At 35.6% G+C, this 17,848-nt stretch overlaps 1 protein-coding gene across 4 annotated transcripts in view; it reads left to right on the top strand.

The window, feature by feature from the left end:
* LOC150001962 (receptor-type tyrosine-protein phosphatase zeta-like) overlaps positions 1-17,848 on the top strand; it is a 210,395-nt gene that overhangs the window by 120,011 nt on the left and 72,536 nt on the right. For all 4 annotated transcript variants that reach the window (XM_090287428.1, XM_090287427.1, XM_090287430.1 and 1 more), the window contains exons 3-4: positions 7,036-7,215; positions 15,196-15,347. In XM_090287428.1, the coding sequence (XP_090143554.1) occupies positions 7,036-7,215; positions 15,196-15,347 (332 nt within the window). The remainder of the gene's footprint in view (positions 1-7,035; positions 7,216-15,195; positions 15,348-17,848) is intronic.

Genomic DNA, 17,848 nt, shown 5'->3' with positions numbered 1-17,848 from the left:
TTCCCTGCATGGAATGCTTTTTATAATGTTGTTGTTTTTTTAGGACACTAATTGGACAACATGTGTACTACAAAGACAAAGAAGGGTGGGTGACTGTAAATATCTTGTTGAAGCATTTACTGATTTGCAAGATGTTTATTTAATTCTTAAGTGAAAGGTCCTAAGAAAGGTGCTGAAATTATAACATGAATAAAACAGAGACATATTGTAGTTCAAACATGTATACATGTCTTAGTCCATTCAGGCTGCTATAACAAAATTTCATAGGCTGATAGCTTATAAACAACAGAAGTTTACTTCTCACAGTTCTGGATGCTTGAAAGTCCAAGAGGAAGGTGCTGGAAAATTCAATGTCTAAAGAAGGTCATTTCCTAGGCTGCTACCTATTCACTGTAACCACTCATGGTGAAGGGGGCAAGGGATCCTTTCTTGGTGGAAGGGGTGAGGGACCTCTCTGCAGTCTCTTTCATAGGGCACTAATACCATTAACAAGGGCTCAGTACTCCTGACCTAATCATCTCTCAAAGACACCTCCTTCAAATACGATCACATTGGGGATTAAGGTTTTAACATATGAATTTTGAGGAGACAAACATTTGGTCCTTTGCACAGGGATTCAGTAAAAATTAAATGAAAACAAATAGATGATGCCTGTGAAAATGTCCACTAATTATATTGCCTTATTTTCCTGCCTATCCCGCATTTCTGCCAGCTAAATCTCTGATAAAACTGCTGCGGGCTCTTTTACTCTTCCAGAGTTTTGCAGTTCCCACTGACTTATCCAGGTACATTTGATCACAGTTTGCTTTTCCATCTCCAGCTGTAGAATTCCTTGGCATCCACTCATTGCTCAGTAGAACAAGCTAGACTACTCACTTCTCTCTGAGCATTGCCCACACTTTTCTGCCACAGGGAGTTTACTCAGGGTCATAACTCAACCAGACATGTTCTTGATTCCCTGTCTGCCTTTGAAGATTCTATCCATTTCTCAGGGGTCTCGTGGGTGCTTTTGGTATCTGTGTTGACCTGCCTTCAGCTCCTCTACTTCTTTAGGCATTTGTCTGCTTTTTATTGAACATGCCCCTAAACCTAAAATGCAAGAGTAAACAAGCAAGCCAGCAAACATTAACTCGTGTCTATCTCCTATGAAGTCTACAATTGCTTTCAATTCCACCTGGAATATAAATTGCACAGTATTTAAATATTAAATACATTTATTCAGTGTACAAGAACTATTGTTTCACAAAAACTTAACTTGTATCTACTATGTGCCCAACTTGGAGTTTGGCAGTAAGATACAGATGAAATAGATATGTTAACAAACAAAAAACAGTATATTGCATGCTCCAATAGAAGTAACCACAGGAAACTTAAAGGAGTGATACTAATTCAGGTGAGTCAATAATGGATGAAAGAATGGATGACTAGGTGAGTGAATAATTTATTCTAATTTTCTAGAGCTGACATTTAGTACTCTGCAGTCTTTCTCATGGGTAAAATCAGCCTCATAATTTTGAGTTGCAACTAAAGTAAGTGTCCTCATTTCTTCCTTCACTACATTCACTAATAATATTCTGGTGGATAAAATATATTTCTAGTGAGTTTAGTACACCTGATTTCTCAGGTACATCATCTGGCTTTAACCACTACATAGACTGAGGTCTCAAATTGTGACATTAAAAATATTAATTTGAGAATATTAAAAATAATGTTTAAGCATAAGATTAATATCTCATTGTTAAAGAGAGATAAAATATATTCATGAGAAGGGACTCGAAAAGTAGAATTTATTTATTAAAAATTGTGTATTTATTCCTACATGTTTAAACTTCAGTCACCTTCAAAGTACTCTCCATTTGATGCAATGCAGCTAGCAAGACTTTTTTCCACTGCTCAAAACAATTTTTGAACTCATTGATTTTGGTGCCTGTTAAGTGATTCTGCCATCTTTTGTTTCACTTCTTCCACATCAGAAAAATGTTTCCCTTTGAAGACTTTTTCATACAGTGAAGAAAAAAAAAAAAAAAAGTCACTCAAGGCAAGATCGGGTGAATAGGGAGCGTGGGGAATAGGGGTCATTATGTGTTTTGGTTAAAAACTGCTGAACATTCAGTGGTATGAGCAGATGCTCTCCTAAATCACCCATCATGAAATGGGTAAACACGTTGAAAGAGTCTTCAAAAAGAATTTACTGAAGCTGAATGCAGCCTCTGACAACCACACCAGCTGGTACACTGGTACAGATGGGTTTACAGAACACCCACTTAGTGGGGGGGAAGCCTGGACCACAAGGGGTCCACCCTCCAAGAGATAATTCTGGTTTTTTCTTGATCCTGCCTCGTAATGCTTCTTTGATCTATGTTTAATTCTTGTGCACAATTTTAACAGTTTGTTAGTTTACTTTCTCTGGTTTTCTACTTAATGATGGTTTGAAACAACCTCACTTCTAGAGTTCTGTGCAAAAAAACCCTCAGTGGACTTCTGTTGTTTTATACTTTTTTTACAAAAATAATTTTTCGGGACTGTTTCTATTTTATAACCTTTTCATAAAAAGTTATTTTCTCTATTCTGTCTCTTTTATTATGTCTTTTAATCATAAAGATTAAGGAGTCTTCCTGTATTGTAATTGCCATCATGATCTAGAAGGTGTTTTAAACTAGGTCCACAATCAATATAATCACTTGATTCACTTCAAACATTATCTCTTTTTTGGCGGGGGGATCATTGTGCTATGAAATGTCAGATAACATTTAGGTTAGACATTATGTCTTTCTTGATATCCTTCAAAAGTTTAGTAGCGACTACTCAACAAAATTGTCATATAACAAAGAGTAGAATGTGATCTACAATTAAGCTTAGGAATGTTTTTATTTGTTGTTGTTGCCATTTTATGTTAGTCTCTGTGAGCTCAAACTCATTAAACAAAAGACATCATCATCTTTTTTGTCTGATTTAGTCAGTTATCAACTGTTTACTGAACATCTGCTATGTACCAGAACTTTTTTCCATGTTTAGGGTGTGGAAACAAATAAACAAACGGAATTAACGTCTTAGGAGAACAAAAGGTAAGCAGAGGGAATTGAGGATGATCAATGGATGAAAGTACATTTGCACAGGATGTCCGGGGAGTTTCTCTAATGAGATGCATTTGAGCAGGGACCTCATTGAAGCCAGAGTAGAAGAGAGAGGAGATATCTCTGGGGGTGCGTTTCAGGAAGTTTTCCAGGAAGAGGTGGCAGCAAGAGCCCAGCCCGGACGCTTCTTCCTGTCCTTGAAGAACAGAAAAAAATGGCAGCGGGACTAGAGCAGAATGATCACTGCAGAGCGGTAGGAAATGAGATCAGAGAGGATGTGTGTGGTGATATCATATGATAACTATCGGCCATGGTAAGGCATTTATTTACATTTTACTGTGAGAAAAATGAGAAGTCATTGGAGGAAACTGAGCCAGGAGTGACACGATATGTTACGTATTTTTTAAGTTACGTTACCTACTGATTTTATTATATTTTTATGTTTCACGTCAAATAATTGCAGATTTGTGGCATAAAACACATGTATTTATTACCTCACAGTTTCCATGGGTCCAGAGTCAGGGAGGGACCATTTAGCTGGATTCTCTGCTCAGCATCTCGTGAGTCTCAAATCAAGATGCCATTTGAAGTGCAGGGTCCTGTTTCAAGCTTATGCAGGTTGTTGGCGGAATTCACTTCTTTATAGTTGCAACACTGAGATCCAGGTCCTTATTTTTTGTTTGTTTGTTGTCTTTTTTAGCCATCCTAATCATTTTTTCTATGTTGGTAAAAAATAATGTAACATAAATGTTACCATCTTAACCATTTGTTAAGTACAGGTCAGTGTGTTAAGAATACTCACTCATTGTGAAACATCTTAAACATTCTCATCTTGCAGATCTCGAACTCTGTACCCATTAAATTATTTCCCTTTTCTCTCTCCTCCCATCTCCTGATAACCATCATTCTGCTTTCTGTCTCTTTGAGATTGATGATTTTATATACCACATATGAGTGGAATCATACAGTATTTGCCTTTTTGTGATTGGCTTACTGTTTCTTGTTTGTTTGTTTTTTGACCTGGGTTTATTTCTGGGTTCTCTGTTCTGTTCCACTGATCTATATGTCTGTTCTTATGCCAGTACCAGGCTGTTTTGATTACCGTGGCCTTATATTATAGTTTGATATCAGGTATTGTGATTCCTCCTACTGTGTTATTCTTCTTCAAGATTGCTGTGGCTATTCGGACTCTTTTTTGGTTCCATATAATTTTTTTAAGTATTTGTTATAGGTCTGTGAAATATGTCATCGGTATTTTAATAGGGATTGCATTGAATCTGTAAATTGCTTTGGGTAGTATGGGCATTTTAATGATGTTGATTCTTCCCATCCATGAACATGGTATTTCCTTCCATTTATTTGTATCTTCCTTAATTTCTTTCTTCAGCGTTATTTAGTTTTCTGAGTATAGGTCTTTTACCTCCTTGGTTAAGGTTATTCCTAAGTACTTTATTTTTCTTGTTGCTATGATAAATGGGATTTTTCTTTTAGTTTCTATCTCTGAAATTTTATTGTTGGTGTAGAGAAATGCCTTTGATTTCTGAATATTGACTTGGTACCCTGCTATTTTTCCGAATTCACTTTTTAGGTTGAGTAGTTTTTTCATGGAGTCCATAGGATTTTCTGTGTACACTATCATGTCATCTGCAAATAATGACAGTTTTACTTCCTCTTTTCCAATTTGGATACCTTTTATTTCTCTTTCTTGTCTGATTGCTGTGGCTAGGACTTCCAACACTATGTTGAATAGGAGTGGAGATAGTGGATATCCTTGTCTTGTTCCTGACTTCAGGGAGAATGCTTTCAGTTTTTGCTCTTTGAGTATGATATTGGCTTCAGGTTTCTCATATATGGCCTTTATTATGTTGAGGCATGCTCCCTCTATTCGCATTTTGCTGAGAGTTTTCATCATAAATGGGTGTTGTAGGCTTACTGTTTATTTGTTTTTGCTGATTGTCAGCCTGAAGCCACTCTTGTTTCCTAGCCATGTAGGGTATGGAAGTTTTGAGGGTCATTTCAGAATCCTGCCTGCTATATAGAGAACAGAATTGTGGAAGGCGCAGAAGATAAAGCTGAAGACCAGATGGAAGGCATCCCAGATGTCTAAGCCATTGCTTCTCAAAATTTAATGTGTATATGAATCTCCTGGGGATTGTGTTAAAATTAGATTCTGACTTAGTAAGGCTACAACCTGACTCTCCTAACAATCACCTAGGTGATGACAATGCTGAGTAGCAACACACAGGCTAATGATGAGAGTGGGCTCGGCTAGGGTGGTAATGGTGGAGATGAGAAATGGTCTGTTTAGGTGTATGATTTGAAAGTACTCAAAGGTCTTGTGAGGAGGAAAGAGAGGCATCAGGATAACTTCTAAGTTAAAGAGATGACAAAGATTGTAGGAGAGGCTGATTTCAGGGTATATATCAGATGTTCAGTTTGGATTATCCAAAAAGAGATGATCACTAAATTCTATGGGAAATATCAGGTTTATAAATTATATGCACTGTTACTAGGCACTTAACATTGTTATGTTTCTGTGAACTACAGCTATGAGACTCTTCCTAAGTGTCTTGGAATTTATTTCACTGTATTAAAATTTTAAGTAATATAAAGGGTCTTTTTGATTGGTGCTGCAGTTTCTGTCTCTGCTTCTCTGTATTGTCATTAGTAAAACAAGCAGTTCTTTCCTATCCTCATGCCAATATTCTTTACAGTTAAATTAACATAGCATTACTCAAATCATTAGAGCTGTTCCTAGAAGCAAACATGTGTATCACTGTGCATACTTAAAGCATATGATGCTCCAGCTCTCTCTAGGAATAAAGTTCAATTTTTAAAAATAAAATATTTAGCAGTTGTCAGTTTTGGTAGATGCCTCACTGAGAGATGAGTTACCTAATTTTCCCTGGCTATGTAGACAGTTTTATGATATAACTGATTATTATTTCTTTCCTAGGCTAAATTATGCAAATTTAGTTTTGTCACATTATGAGTTTGCATGGAAGTCCTTCCTCACTGATTGTTTTATCACAGTGACTTTCAACCCTTTTCATCTGATGAAACATAAACTAATTACTAAAATTTTGTGGCACACCAAAAAGACTATTTTTTGCTGATCTGACCAAAAAACTAGGTATAATTTTGATCAATTTATAAACCAAAAAGTAATAATTACCTACCCTTTTAGCTGTAGGACTTCTTTAAAAAATCGGATGCCTCTGCCTATATATAAGTATATTTGGTACCAAGAATTAAGCAGTCACAGGCATCCTTATTATGCAGCATGACCAATAAGATGCAACTCTATTATATGTCATATACATTTATAGTTCAGGACATGGCATTCACACAGGACAATTATTGTTATGTTAGCTTTGTCATATTTTTATTTGACAATCTAGGGAAAGAGGTCAGTGCCCCTGACTGATTAGTCAGGTATTGCATGTTTTAAAAATCTTGCAGCATACTGGGTAGAGAAGGAGATATTTCAAGGATATGCTGGTAATTATGTTTTTGTAAATAAGGCTCCCAGCAGATGGAAATTAAATCATGTCATTTAAGAGGGATGAGAGAGGGTCTGAAGGGGGCTACCCTCATGGAGGGTGCTAAGGAAGTCAGCACTATCATCTGAACACCTTTCAGTGTGGAAGCCTGGGCTAGGATTGACTACCTTATGTAACAGTTAGGCTTTCTGTTGATTTAAGAGTGTGATGGCTAAAGAAATTCATGTTGGTCCCTGCACTAGTTGTGGTTGGTCTATAGGCCTCTTTTTATAGTGTCTCAAATTAAAACCCATTATCTAAATCTAGGCATAGTTGTTCTGTGAATTGACTCAAAGATGTCTCAATTTTTCCTACTATTGTATATTTTTTAATGTAATGGATTAGCTACTTCATAGCATAAAATTTAGCTTTTACATGTTAATTTATGAAACTGACTTCTTACCCTTCCCTTTTCCTAGGAGCACTGAATCAAAAAAATTGGGGAAAGAAATATTCAACATGTAATAGCCCCAAACAATCTCCTATCAACATTGATGAAGATCTTACACAAGTAAACGTGAATCTGAAGAAACTGAAATTTCAGGGTTGGGATAAATCATCTTTGAAAAACACATTCATTCATAACAATGGGAAAACAGGTAAAATGCTTACTTTTTAAATTTTTTTAATTTTATTCTTTTTCTATTACATTTGTCCCATTTTTTCCCCATTGCTCCTCTCCCCACCCAGCCCACCCCTTCTCCCACAGTCAATCCCCACACCGTTGTCCATGTCCATGAATTATTTATACTAGTTCCTTTACTAAACCCTTCCCCTACTTACCCCCTCCCTCCATCCCCCCTCCCCCCCTAATAATTGTTGTTATGTTCCTTGCTCAATTTTGTTCATTTATGTTGTTCATTAGTCTCCTGTATCAGGTGATATCATATGGTATTTTTCTTTCATTATCTGGTTTATTTCGCTAAGCATAATTCTCTCTAGTTCCATCCAATTGTCGCAAATGGTAGGAGATTCTTCTTTCTTTCTGCTGCATAGTATTCCATTGTGTAAATGTACCACAGTTTTTTGATCCACTCATCTACAGATGGGCACTCAGGCTGTTTCCAGCACTTGGTTGTTGTAAATAGCACTACTATGAACATAGGGGTGCATAGGTTCTTTTGAATTGGAGTTTCAGGATTCTTCAGGTATAATCCTAGCAGTGGAATCGCTGGTTCAAAAGGCAGTTCCATTTTTACTTTTTTGAGGTAATTCCATACTGTTTTCCATAGTGGCTGCACCAGTCTGCATTCCCACCAACAGTGCTCTAGGGTTCCCATTTCTCCACATCCTCCCCAGCATTTGTTGTTTGTTGATTTGTTGATGATGACCATTCTGATTGGTGTAAAACGTTATCTCATTGTGGGTTTTTAAATTTTTATTTATTTATTTTACATATGCTTTATCGATTATGCTGTTACCATTGTCCCAATTTCTCTTCCCTTTGTTCTCCTCCACCCAGTGACACCACTCCCTCCAGTTGCTCCCTCCTTTGTCCATGCCCATTGGTTGTGCATACAGTTCTTCTCAACATCTTCCTGTGTACTCCACTCCCTCCTACTATACTTCTTAATTCCAATACCATCTCCCTCCCTTTCCTGCCTACAGCCTCCCTGCTGACCTCCCCGCATAATGTTGTTCCCCATACCTATAATTCTTTTCCCACTCTCGTTGCCTACTTAGTTTGCCTTTGTTTCGGTTCCCTAGCTTCTGTTGTTGGCTGTTGTGATATAGTTTTCATTTTAATGTTCATAGTTTTGATATTCTTTCTCCTAAACAAGTCCCTTTAAAATTTCACATAACAGTGGTTTGGATCTGATGAACTCCTTCACTTTTACTTTGTCCTGGAAGCACTTTCTCTGCCCTTTTATTCTGAATGACAGGTTTGCTGGATAGAGTAATCATGGTTGTATGTTTTTGCTTTTCATTACTTTGAATATTTCTTGCCAGTCCCTTCTTGCCTGCAGTTTCTTTTGAGAAGTAATCTGAGAGTCTTATTGGGACCCCTTTGTATATAACTCTCTTCTCTCTTGCTGCTTTTAAGATTCTCTCTTTATCCTTAATTTTTGAAATTTTGATTATAATGTGTCTTGGTGTGGTTCTCCTGGGTCCAGTTTTTTTGGAACTCTCTGTGCTTCCTGGACCTATAAGTCTATTTCTTTCCCCAAGTTAGGGAAGTTCTGCTTCATTATTTTTTCACATAATTTTTCAATTTCTAGTTCTTCTTCTTCAACTTCTGGCAACCCTATGATTTGGATGTTGGCCCACTTATAGCTGTCCCATAGTTTTCTGAGCCTCTCCTAATTTTCCTCACTTTTTGTTTCCTTTTTCTGCAGCGGTTGACTGTTTGTTCCTTCCCTATGTTCCAATTTGTTGATTTGATCCCTGGTTTTCTTTCCCTCACCACTAGTTTCATATGTGTTTTCCTTCATTTCAGCAGCACTAGCCTCCATTCCTTCTCTGTCTTGTTTAAGATCTGCTGTCAGATCTGTAAGCATTCTTATAACCAAAGTTCTGAACTGTGCCTCAGAAAGATTTCCTATCTGCTGATCCATTAGATCAGATATTTGCTGGCTGGTCAGCTGCGTTACTGGGATCTCTATCATGATCTCTGCCATGCTGACAGTTTTGTGTTTATGTTTGCTTCCTAGGTGAGGCTGTCATACCTCCTACACTATAGGGGGCAGAGCCCCATGCACTCGTCACCAGCGGGCGACCCTTCTCACCACACTGTGGCGTTTTGTGTGGGGATGGGGGTCAAAAATGGATTCTTGCCATTTACTCTGAGCTCAGAGACTGGGAGCTTCTTCCTCCGACCCACCCTCCACTTGGCCTTCACAGTCCAAGGCAGTGGGGGTCTGCCTTCCCTCTCATTGGAATTACAAGCTGATGGGTTTGGTCTGCAGCCAGGGGTACTCCCCAGGTGTTTCTCGCCTCTTTTTAAATGCAGGGGTGTCTGTGCTTACTGCCATCCTGCCACCGTTGCCACAGCTGCTGCCGCCAGCACAGCTTGACCTCTCTGCCCCAGCTTCGCCCCTCCTACCCGTCTGGATGAGCACCACTTCTTTATAACTTCATATGTTGGATTTCCATGTAGCTTTATTTTCTGGAACTTCTGGTTATTTCTGGTTTTGCAGTAGATGTATTCCTCCTTAGTTGTGGAGAAAGATGGAGCTTGTCAGTCTAGGCCTCCATCTTAGCCAGATGTCCTCTCATTGTGGTTATTATCTGCACCTCTCTGATGGCTAGTGATGTTGAGTATTCTTTCATATGCCTATGAACCCTCTGTATATCCTCCCTGGAGAAGTGTTGATTCAGGCCCATTTTTAAATTGGGCTGTCTGCCTTCTTGGTGTTGAGATGTGTAAGTTCTTTATATATTTTGGAGCTCAATCCTTGTCTGAGGTATCATTGGCAAATATGTTTTTCCATATGGTTGATTCCCTTTTCATCTTGCTGGTATTTTCTTTTGCTGAGCAGAAACTCTTTAGTTTGATGTAGTTCCATTTGTTTATCCTCTCCTTTATTTCCCTTGCCTTAGGAGATATATTGATGAAAATATTGTTATGTGGGATATTTGAAATTTTCTTGCCTCTGTCTTCCTCTAGGACTTTTATGGTGTCATGTCTTACATTCAAGTCTTTCAGTTTATTCTGGTGTGTGGTGTAAGTTGGTGGTCTAATTTCATTTTTTTGCATGTCCCTGTCCAATTCTCCCAGCATCATTTGTTGAAGAGGCTCTTCTTACTCTATTATATGTTCCTTCCCCCTTGGTTGAATATTAGTTGGCCATATAGATCAGGGTTTATTTCTGGGCTCTCTATTCTGTTCCATTGATCTACATGTCTGTTCTTATGCCAGTACCATGCTATTTTGATTACCATGGATTTGTAGTATAGTTTGATGTCAGGTATTGTGATTCCTCCTACTGTGTACTTCTTTCTCAAGATTGCTGTGGCTATTCGGACTCTTTTTTAGTTTCATATAAATTTTTGAAGTATTCATTCTATGTCTGTGAACTATGTCACTGGTATTTTAATAGGGATTGCGTTGAATCTATAAATTGCTTTGGGTAATAGGATATTTTAATAATGTTGATTCTTCCCATCCATGAACATGGTATTTCCTTCCATTTATTTGTATCTTCCTTAATTTCTTTCTTCAGCGTTATTTAGTTTTCTGAGTATAGGTCTTTTACCTCCTTGGTTAAGTTTATTACTGGGTACTTTATTATTCTTGTTGATTTAGTAAATGGGATTATTTTTTTTAGTTTCTATCTCTGCCACTTTATTGTTGGTGTACAGAAATGCCTTCGATTTCTGAATAGTGAGTTTGTACCTTGCTATTTTGCCAAATTCACTTATTAGGTTGAGTAGTTTTTTCGTGGAGTTTATAAGGTTTTCTATGTACACTATCATGTCATCTGCAAATAATGACAGTTTTACTTCCTCTTTTCCAATTTGGATTCCTTTTATTTCTTTTTCTTGTCTGATTGCTATGGCTAGAGCTTCCAAGACTATGTTGGATAAGCGTGGAGAGAGTTGATATCCTTGTCTTGTTCCTGACCTCAGGAGAAATGCTATCAGTTTTTGCCCATTGAGTATGATGTTGGCTTCAGGTTTCTCATATATGCCTTTATTATGTTGAGGTATACTCCCTCTATTCCCATTTTGCTGGGTATTTTTGTCATAAATGGGTGTTGTACTTTATCAAATGTTTTTTCTGCATCGATTGATATGATCATGTGGTATTTGTCTTTCATTTTGTTTAAGTGATGTATTATATTTATTGATTTGCGGATATTAAATTATCCTTGCATCCCTGGGATGAATCTCACTTGATCATGGTGTATGATCTTATTGATATATTGCTGGATCCTGTTTGCCAATATTTTATTGAGGATTTTAGGATCTATGTTCATCAGCAATATTGGCCTGTAGTTTTCTTTCTTTGTTGTGTTTTGGAATTAGGGTAATACTGGATTCATAGAGTTTGGGAGTCTTCCCCCTTCTTGGATTTTATAGAATAGTTTGAGAAGGGTAGGTGTTAGTTCTTCCCTAAATGTTTTGTGAAATTCACCTGTGAAGCCATCCTGACCAGGGCTCTTGTATGCCAGAAATTTTTTAATTACTGTTTCAATTTCACTCTTTGTTATCAGTCTGTTCAGACTCTCCACTTCTTCTTGATTCAGTTTTGGAAGATTATATGTTTCTAGAAATTTGGCTATTTCATCTAGGTTATCAAGTTTCTTGTCATACAGTTGTTTGTAGTAATTTCTTACAATCCTTTGTATTTCTGTGATATCGGTCATGATTTCTCCTCTTTCATTTCTAATTTTGTTTATTTGGGTCCTCTGTTTTTTTCTTGATGAGTCTGACTGAAAGCTTGTCGATTTTGTTTATCTTTTCAAAGAACCAGCTCCTACTTTTGTTGATCTTTTGAATTGTTTGTTTAGTCTCTGTGTCTTTTAATTCTACTCTGATCTTTATGATTTCCTTCCTTCTACCCGCTCTGGGCTTTGTTTGTTGTTGTTGTTCTAGTTCTTGTAGCTGTAGGGTTAGCTTTTTTTTTGAGATTCTTCTGTCCTTTTCAGGTAGACCTGTATTGCTATGAACTTCCCTCTCAAGACTGCTTTCGCTGTGTCTCATAGGTTTTGGGCTGTTTTGTGTTTATTATCATTAGTTTCCAGAAGCTTCTTGATATCTTCCTCAATGTCATCGTTAACCCATTCATTATTTAATATCATGTTATTCATTCTCCATGAGTTTGAATGTCTTTGAGTTTTTTTCCTTGAGGTTGATTTCTTATTTCAAGGCATTGTGATCTGAGAAGATGCTTGATACAATTTCAATTTTCTTGAATTTAGTGAGGTTTGTTTTGTGTCCTACCATGTGGTTTATCTTTGAAAATGTTCTATGTGCACTTGAAAAGAATGTATATGTTGCTTCTTTGGGGTGAAAAGTTCTATATATAACAATTAATTCCATTTGATCTAGAGTATGGTTCAATGCCTGAATATCCTTGGTGTTTCTTTGCTTTTAAGATCTGTCCATTGTTGATAATGGGGTGTTAAAGTTCCCTACTATGAGTGTGTTGCTGTTGATATCCTTCTTGTAGTCTTCCAATATTTTCCTTATATATTTGGGTGCTTCTGTGTTGGGTGCATATATGTTTACCAGGATTATATTTTCTTTATGGATTGTTCCCTTAAGTATTATAAAATGCCCTTTTTTGTCTCTTTGTATGGTGTTTGCTGTGAAATCTGTTTTGTCTGATATAAGTATTGCTACTCCAGCTTTCTTTTCATGTCCATTTGCTTGGAATACTTTTTCCCATTCCTTCACTTTCAGTCTGTGTAAATCTTTTGTTTTGAGGTGTGTCTCTTGTAGACAGCATATATGTGGGTCGTGTTTTCATATCCACTCATCTGCCCTATGTCTTTTGTTTGGGACATTTAATCCATTTACATTTAAAGTTATAATTGACAAGTATTTATAAATGCTTATCTTTTGATTGTGACTTTAACATATTTATTTTACCTAGAGTATATTTAGATTAGTATCACTTGATTTTTCTTTCAATAGTATACTATGAACTGGAGAGAAACTATATGTAGAAGAAACCTAATAGATTATAGAAAATTGGAAGTTTAGGCAACATTTTGAAAATGTGTAGAAATAAAAAAAATGGCCAGTTATTCCATCATGTTCTCCAATAATCTAACAAATATGATTCCTCCACTAGAAGATGTGATAAATATAATGTAATATATAATTAATGTAATTTAATAATTAGTTACTATTTATCACTTAATCAGCATGTTCTTTTCTTAGGCATTACAGTTTGTTATATCTGCTCAGCCTCATACTATATTCAATAATTGTATAAGAAAAAAGCAATTGACTATAATTTAATTTTAAGGGAAGAAATTGCTAGACCTTTTATTATAAAAGTTTAGAATTATGTATTATCTTTAGGAAATAATAAGTGCTTTTTTCTTGAGACTATATTTTTTCTTAACTTGCAAAATATAATACCATAAAAATTCCAATAAATATAGTAAACAAAATACTTTTCAAAAATAAACACTTTTTCTTTTCCAATATATTTTAAATGAAATTGTATATTTATCAGGAAGTTAGGTAATTAATATGCTCATAAGGAAAATATTAGAAAAATATTCAATGTTGTAATCATAGCTATGTTGATGTGGTTTATCATAGTGAATTTTTTCAATATTTTCCATAGTTCGGTAATATAATTATTTGAATGTAGCAATTAAAGTTTAAATCTCATAAGGGTAGGAATTGTCCTCCGTCTTTGCCTAATTTATAATAAGTACTCAATAAGTATGTATTTAATGAAAAATTTTTTAAAATGTTACATATTATATTATTAATTAGAATCATAATAGCATCTGTCCCAAACTTGACATTTCTAGTACCGGCTTTGAAGGCTGTTATAAAGCATTGAGGCATGTCATCTTCACTGTGTTTTTTAAGTGAAGTCAGCCCTTGATCTTTAGAGCCACTCCTTGGAGTTCAATGCTGACTTTTAAAGTATAGTGTGAAACTTTGAGCAGAGTACTCTCTGTGACTCAATTTCATTATCTGTAAAATACAGATTATAATGCTGTCTCCTTCCTAGGTTATGTGAGTATCAAACGTTTAATACATGTAAATTACTTAGTGTAATACCTGGTACATTGTAGGTGATAAATGTTCACAATTATTGTTATGTTGTTGCTGTTGTTATTTATATTATTAATGGAAGTTGATATCTCTAGTTGTCTGGCCAGTATGTTGGATTCAGTCTGTAATACCAAAAGTGGTTTCTTTCTCATGGGACAAAAATTATTTGTCTGATTGAGAGGCATTAAAATCTTGCATTAGGTTTTCAAGAGAATCACTAATCCCCAGGCACCCTTTAAACGTTCAGATAATATGCCTTGGAACTCATATTAGGAGAATTCAAGATTCTGAAAGTTGCCACTCAGGGTTCAAACAAGAGATGGCTAAAACCCCTTCGTTGAAAATGGTTTTCCACCTTTCTTGCCACAGCCTGAAACAGAGGTTCTGGAGCTTGATGAGGCCTAGGGTGATGTGTGAAGGAATAACGAGGTAGGACAGAAGCAGCATCTGCTAGGAGCAGATGAGCTGAAGGCTAGGCACACTCCCACAGGAAGACGTTTCTTCCTTCTTCTCTTCTGTTCCTTCTCCCTTTATTCTGTTCCCTCACTACTATCAAATAACTCAGGGAAGCATAGCTATGGGGAAGCAGCCAGCTCAGGACACAGAACAAACACGGCAGGTAGACTGGCTGGCTGACTTTTGCGGTAAGGGTTCCACAGCATTTAAGGTCTTCAGTTTAGTTTATATTTTAGGCAATAAAATACATTAGATATATTGTGCAGAATTACAAGCTCAGCTTCCAAAATGGCAACTTAATTTTTTTCATTTATCAAATAAATGATTTTCAATGTCTCTATAATAAAAGAAAATTTAGTTGAAACTTGTGATTTTGATTTTTAGAAATTTAGATGCAGTTTTATTGTGTGTATGTATGTGTGTGTTTTTTTTAGTGGAAATTAATCTCACCAATGACTATCATCATAGTGGAGGAGTTTCGGAAATGATGTTCAAAGCCAGCAAGATAACGTTTCACTGGGGGAAATGTAACATGTCATCTGATGGATCAGAACATAGTTTAGAAGGACAAAAATTTCCACTTGAGGCAAGTCACTAATTCTGCTGGCTACGACTTCATTTTATAAATCATTGAGATTTTATTTAGTATATAATTTTATTATTTTGTTATCAAATTTTGTAATTTATAGTTATGTTTTATTTACTTTGTTAATATCTGTTTTCCTCACTAGCATAAGCACAATAATACCAAAATTTGGTTTTTCACTTCCTAGTAACCCAGAGTGCCACAGGATAGATAATCATAAATGTTGATGAGTAAATAAAATCAATTTTTTTCATAAACCCCTAGGAACAAAAGGGGGTGATTTTATACAATATACTGAAGAATCAAAGAAATATAAAATGTGAAAAAAATTTTCAGCTTTAAAATGTTCCAAAGAAATATAATTATAATAAATAATAAGTATAGAGTGAAATAAACATTTTCATACATGTTTGGAGAAAATATAAATTGGTAGAATTTCTGGGATATGGTTTGCTTTTTTTTTTATCAAGAACTTGAGATATTTCAGCCTCAATACACGTTATTTCAATTTGTAACAATGTAGCCTAAAAAGTAATTAGACATACTCAAATATGTTCAAAGATTCATTAATAGTAATAAAAAGTTGAAACAAAAGGGAATGATCAAATACGTTATGATGGAATATTATTTATCTTCTAATTTTTAAATGATATACACAAAAATGGCTTATTATAAAATTTTAATGCTTTTTATTTTGAAAAGTATTAATGCTTTTTAAAACAGATTATAAAATATTGAACATGGTATTATTATTTTTAACTTTATAAAACATGAAAACCAGTGACTGAGAATACAGAGTTGATAAACAGACTAACTTTTAATATGGACTTCATTTTGTTATTAGTTAAAGACATGACATTGTACAAATTATTTACTTTACCTAAGCTTCCAGTTCTTCTTGTAAAATTGACATAATAGTAGTTGCTCCTACCTTATGAAGTCATTGTGAGGATTGAATGAGAGAATGAATTATTACTAGTATAAAATAATTGAGGGAAATCAAGAAAATATTAACAGTTTTTCTTTTTGTAATGGCACATACATGCCTTTCTAATTGAAAATCCTTATATATTTTAAATTACCTATAATGAAATTATATTAGTTTATAATCCAAAATTGATACTGATAATAAAAACAAGAATAAAGTGAATTATGTCTTAAAGGACTAAAAATTATTTTAATGTGAGTAAATGCATTCAGATTTAGAGCTTATAATCCATTTTTAAATGTATTAAATGTCTTTAAAGAGAACACATTATCAAATTTGGTTTGTAAAATAAATAAAATTTATTTAGCAGATAACATTTTTATTTCTGAGAGTTTAGGTCTCTCACAATATTACTTATTTAGAACAAAGATGAAAATCAGTATACAGATGATGTATTATAGAATTGTACAAATGAAGCCTATATAATATTAACCATGTCACCCCAGTAAATTCAATAAATATTTTTAAATGAAGAAAAACCCTGACAACAACATAAGCCCTGAAGTAGCAAAATAAATGGTACAGAATCTGTGCACTATACCACACACACACACACACACATATATATATATATATTGTTTTAATTTAAAAAGGCCCTCAAGTCTTCTCTCAGTGGCATTGTTTATTTGTTGTTTGTTTGTTTAAACTCTCTCCATGTCACTGTGCAAGCAGAAAACTGAGGGGCATCCTTGACTTACTCTTTTTTTCTGGTCTTCCTCAATCTATAATCAAGTCTTCTCCATCCTATCCCTAAATGATGTGGGAGGTCAGAGAAAAATCCCAACCACCTTTGTCTCTTACTTGGCTAATTGAATGTTTCTGACCTGGTCTTGTTCTCTGTAGTCTTTATCTCTTTCATGTTACCTTGTTTCTCCCAGCCCTGTCCTCTTCCCACTGCCGTACCTGCAGTGTATCAGGACTTGCCCTCAAGACCAAACCACAGGCAGGGACTGCCTCGCAGACCTTCCTGGTGTCGCCTCTGCCTACTTCTCCAGCTTCATCTGTCCTCTCTGTCACATAAGCTCAGCTGAAATCACAACACAAATTACTTCCCATTTTCTACATTGATCATATTTGCTTGCCTCCTGGCCTTTCACAAGCCAGACTTCTGACTTGAACACACACTCACATCTTCTGCCTTTTCACCTGTGAGCTTTTAAATTGCTCATTTTGGGGTCTTAGCTTAGAAATTTTCTCTTTGAAAGGCTTTGGTGATCACCCGAGGCAGGAGCCACTGCTCTTTTCTGCTTCACACCTGCTCTTTCCCTGATCACAGCACTCACTGCACATTAATCTTCTCAGAGGTGCTCTGCTCTTTCCTTAATTATACTTCTAAACTAGCTGAGTTACTCATTTCCAAGCCCACAACATGAGGAGCACCAAATTATAAGTGAGACTAGAGGCTGTTATCAACAGATATATAGACTAAAGTAGAAATTAACAAAGTGTAGCCTCACAGGTAGAGAGGAGACTTAAAATAAGGAACTTAAAACTCTTGGTAGTTTTTAGGTAG

This window comes from Furipterus horrens, unplaced genomic scaffold (genome assembly GCF_987537825.1).
Source record: "Furipterus horrens unplaced genomic scaffold, mFurHor1.1.pri manual_scaffold_9, whole genome shotgun sequence".
Lineage (NCBI taxonomy): Eukaryota > Metazoa > Chordata > Mammalia > Chiroptera > Furipteridae > Furipterus > Furipterus horrens.
Note: the sequence above shows the minus strand (reverse complement) of the source record. Positions and strands in the feature narration are given on the sequence as shown.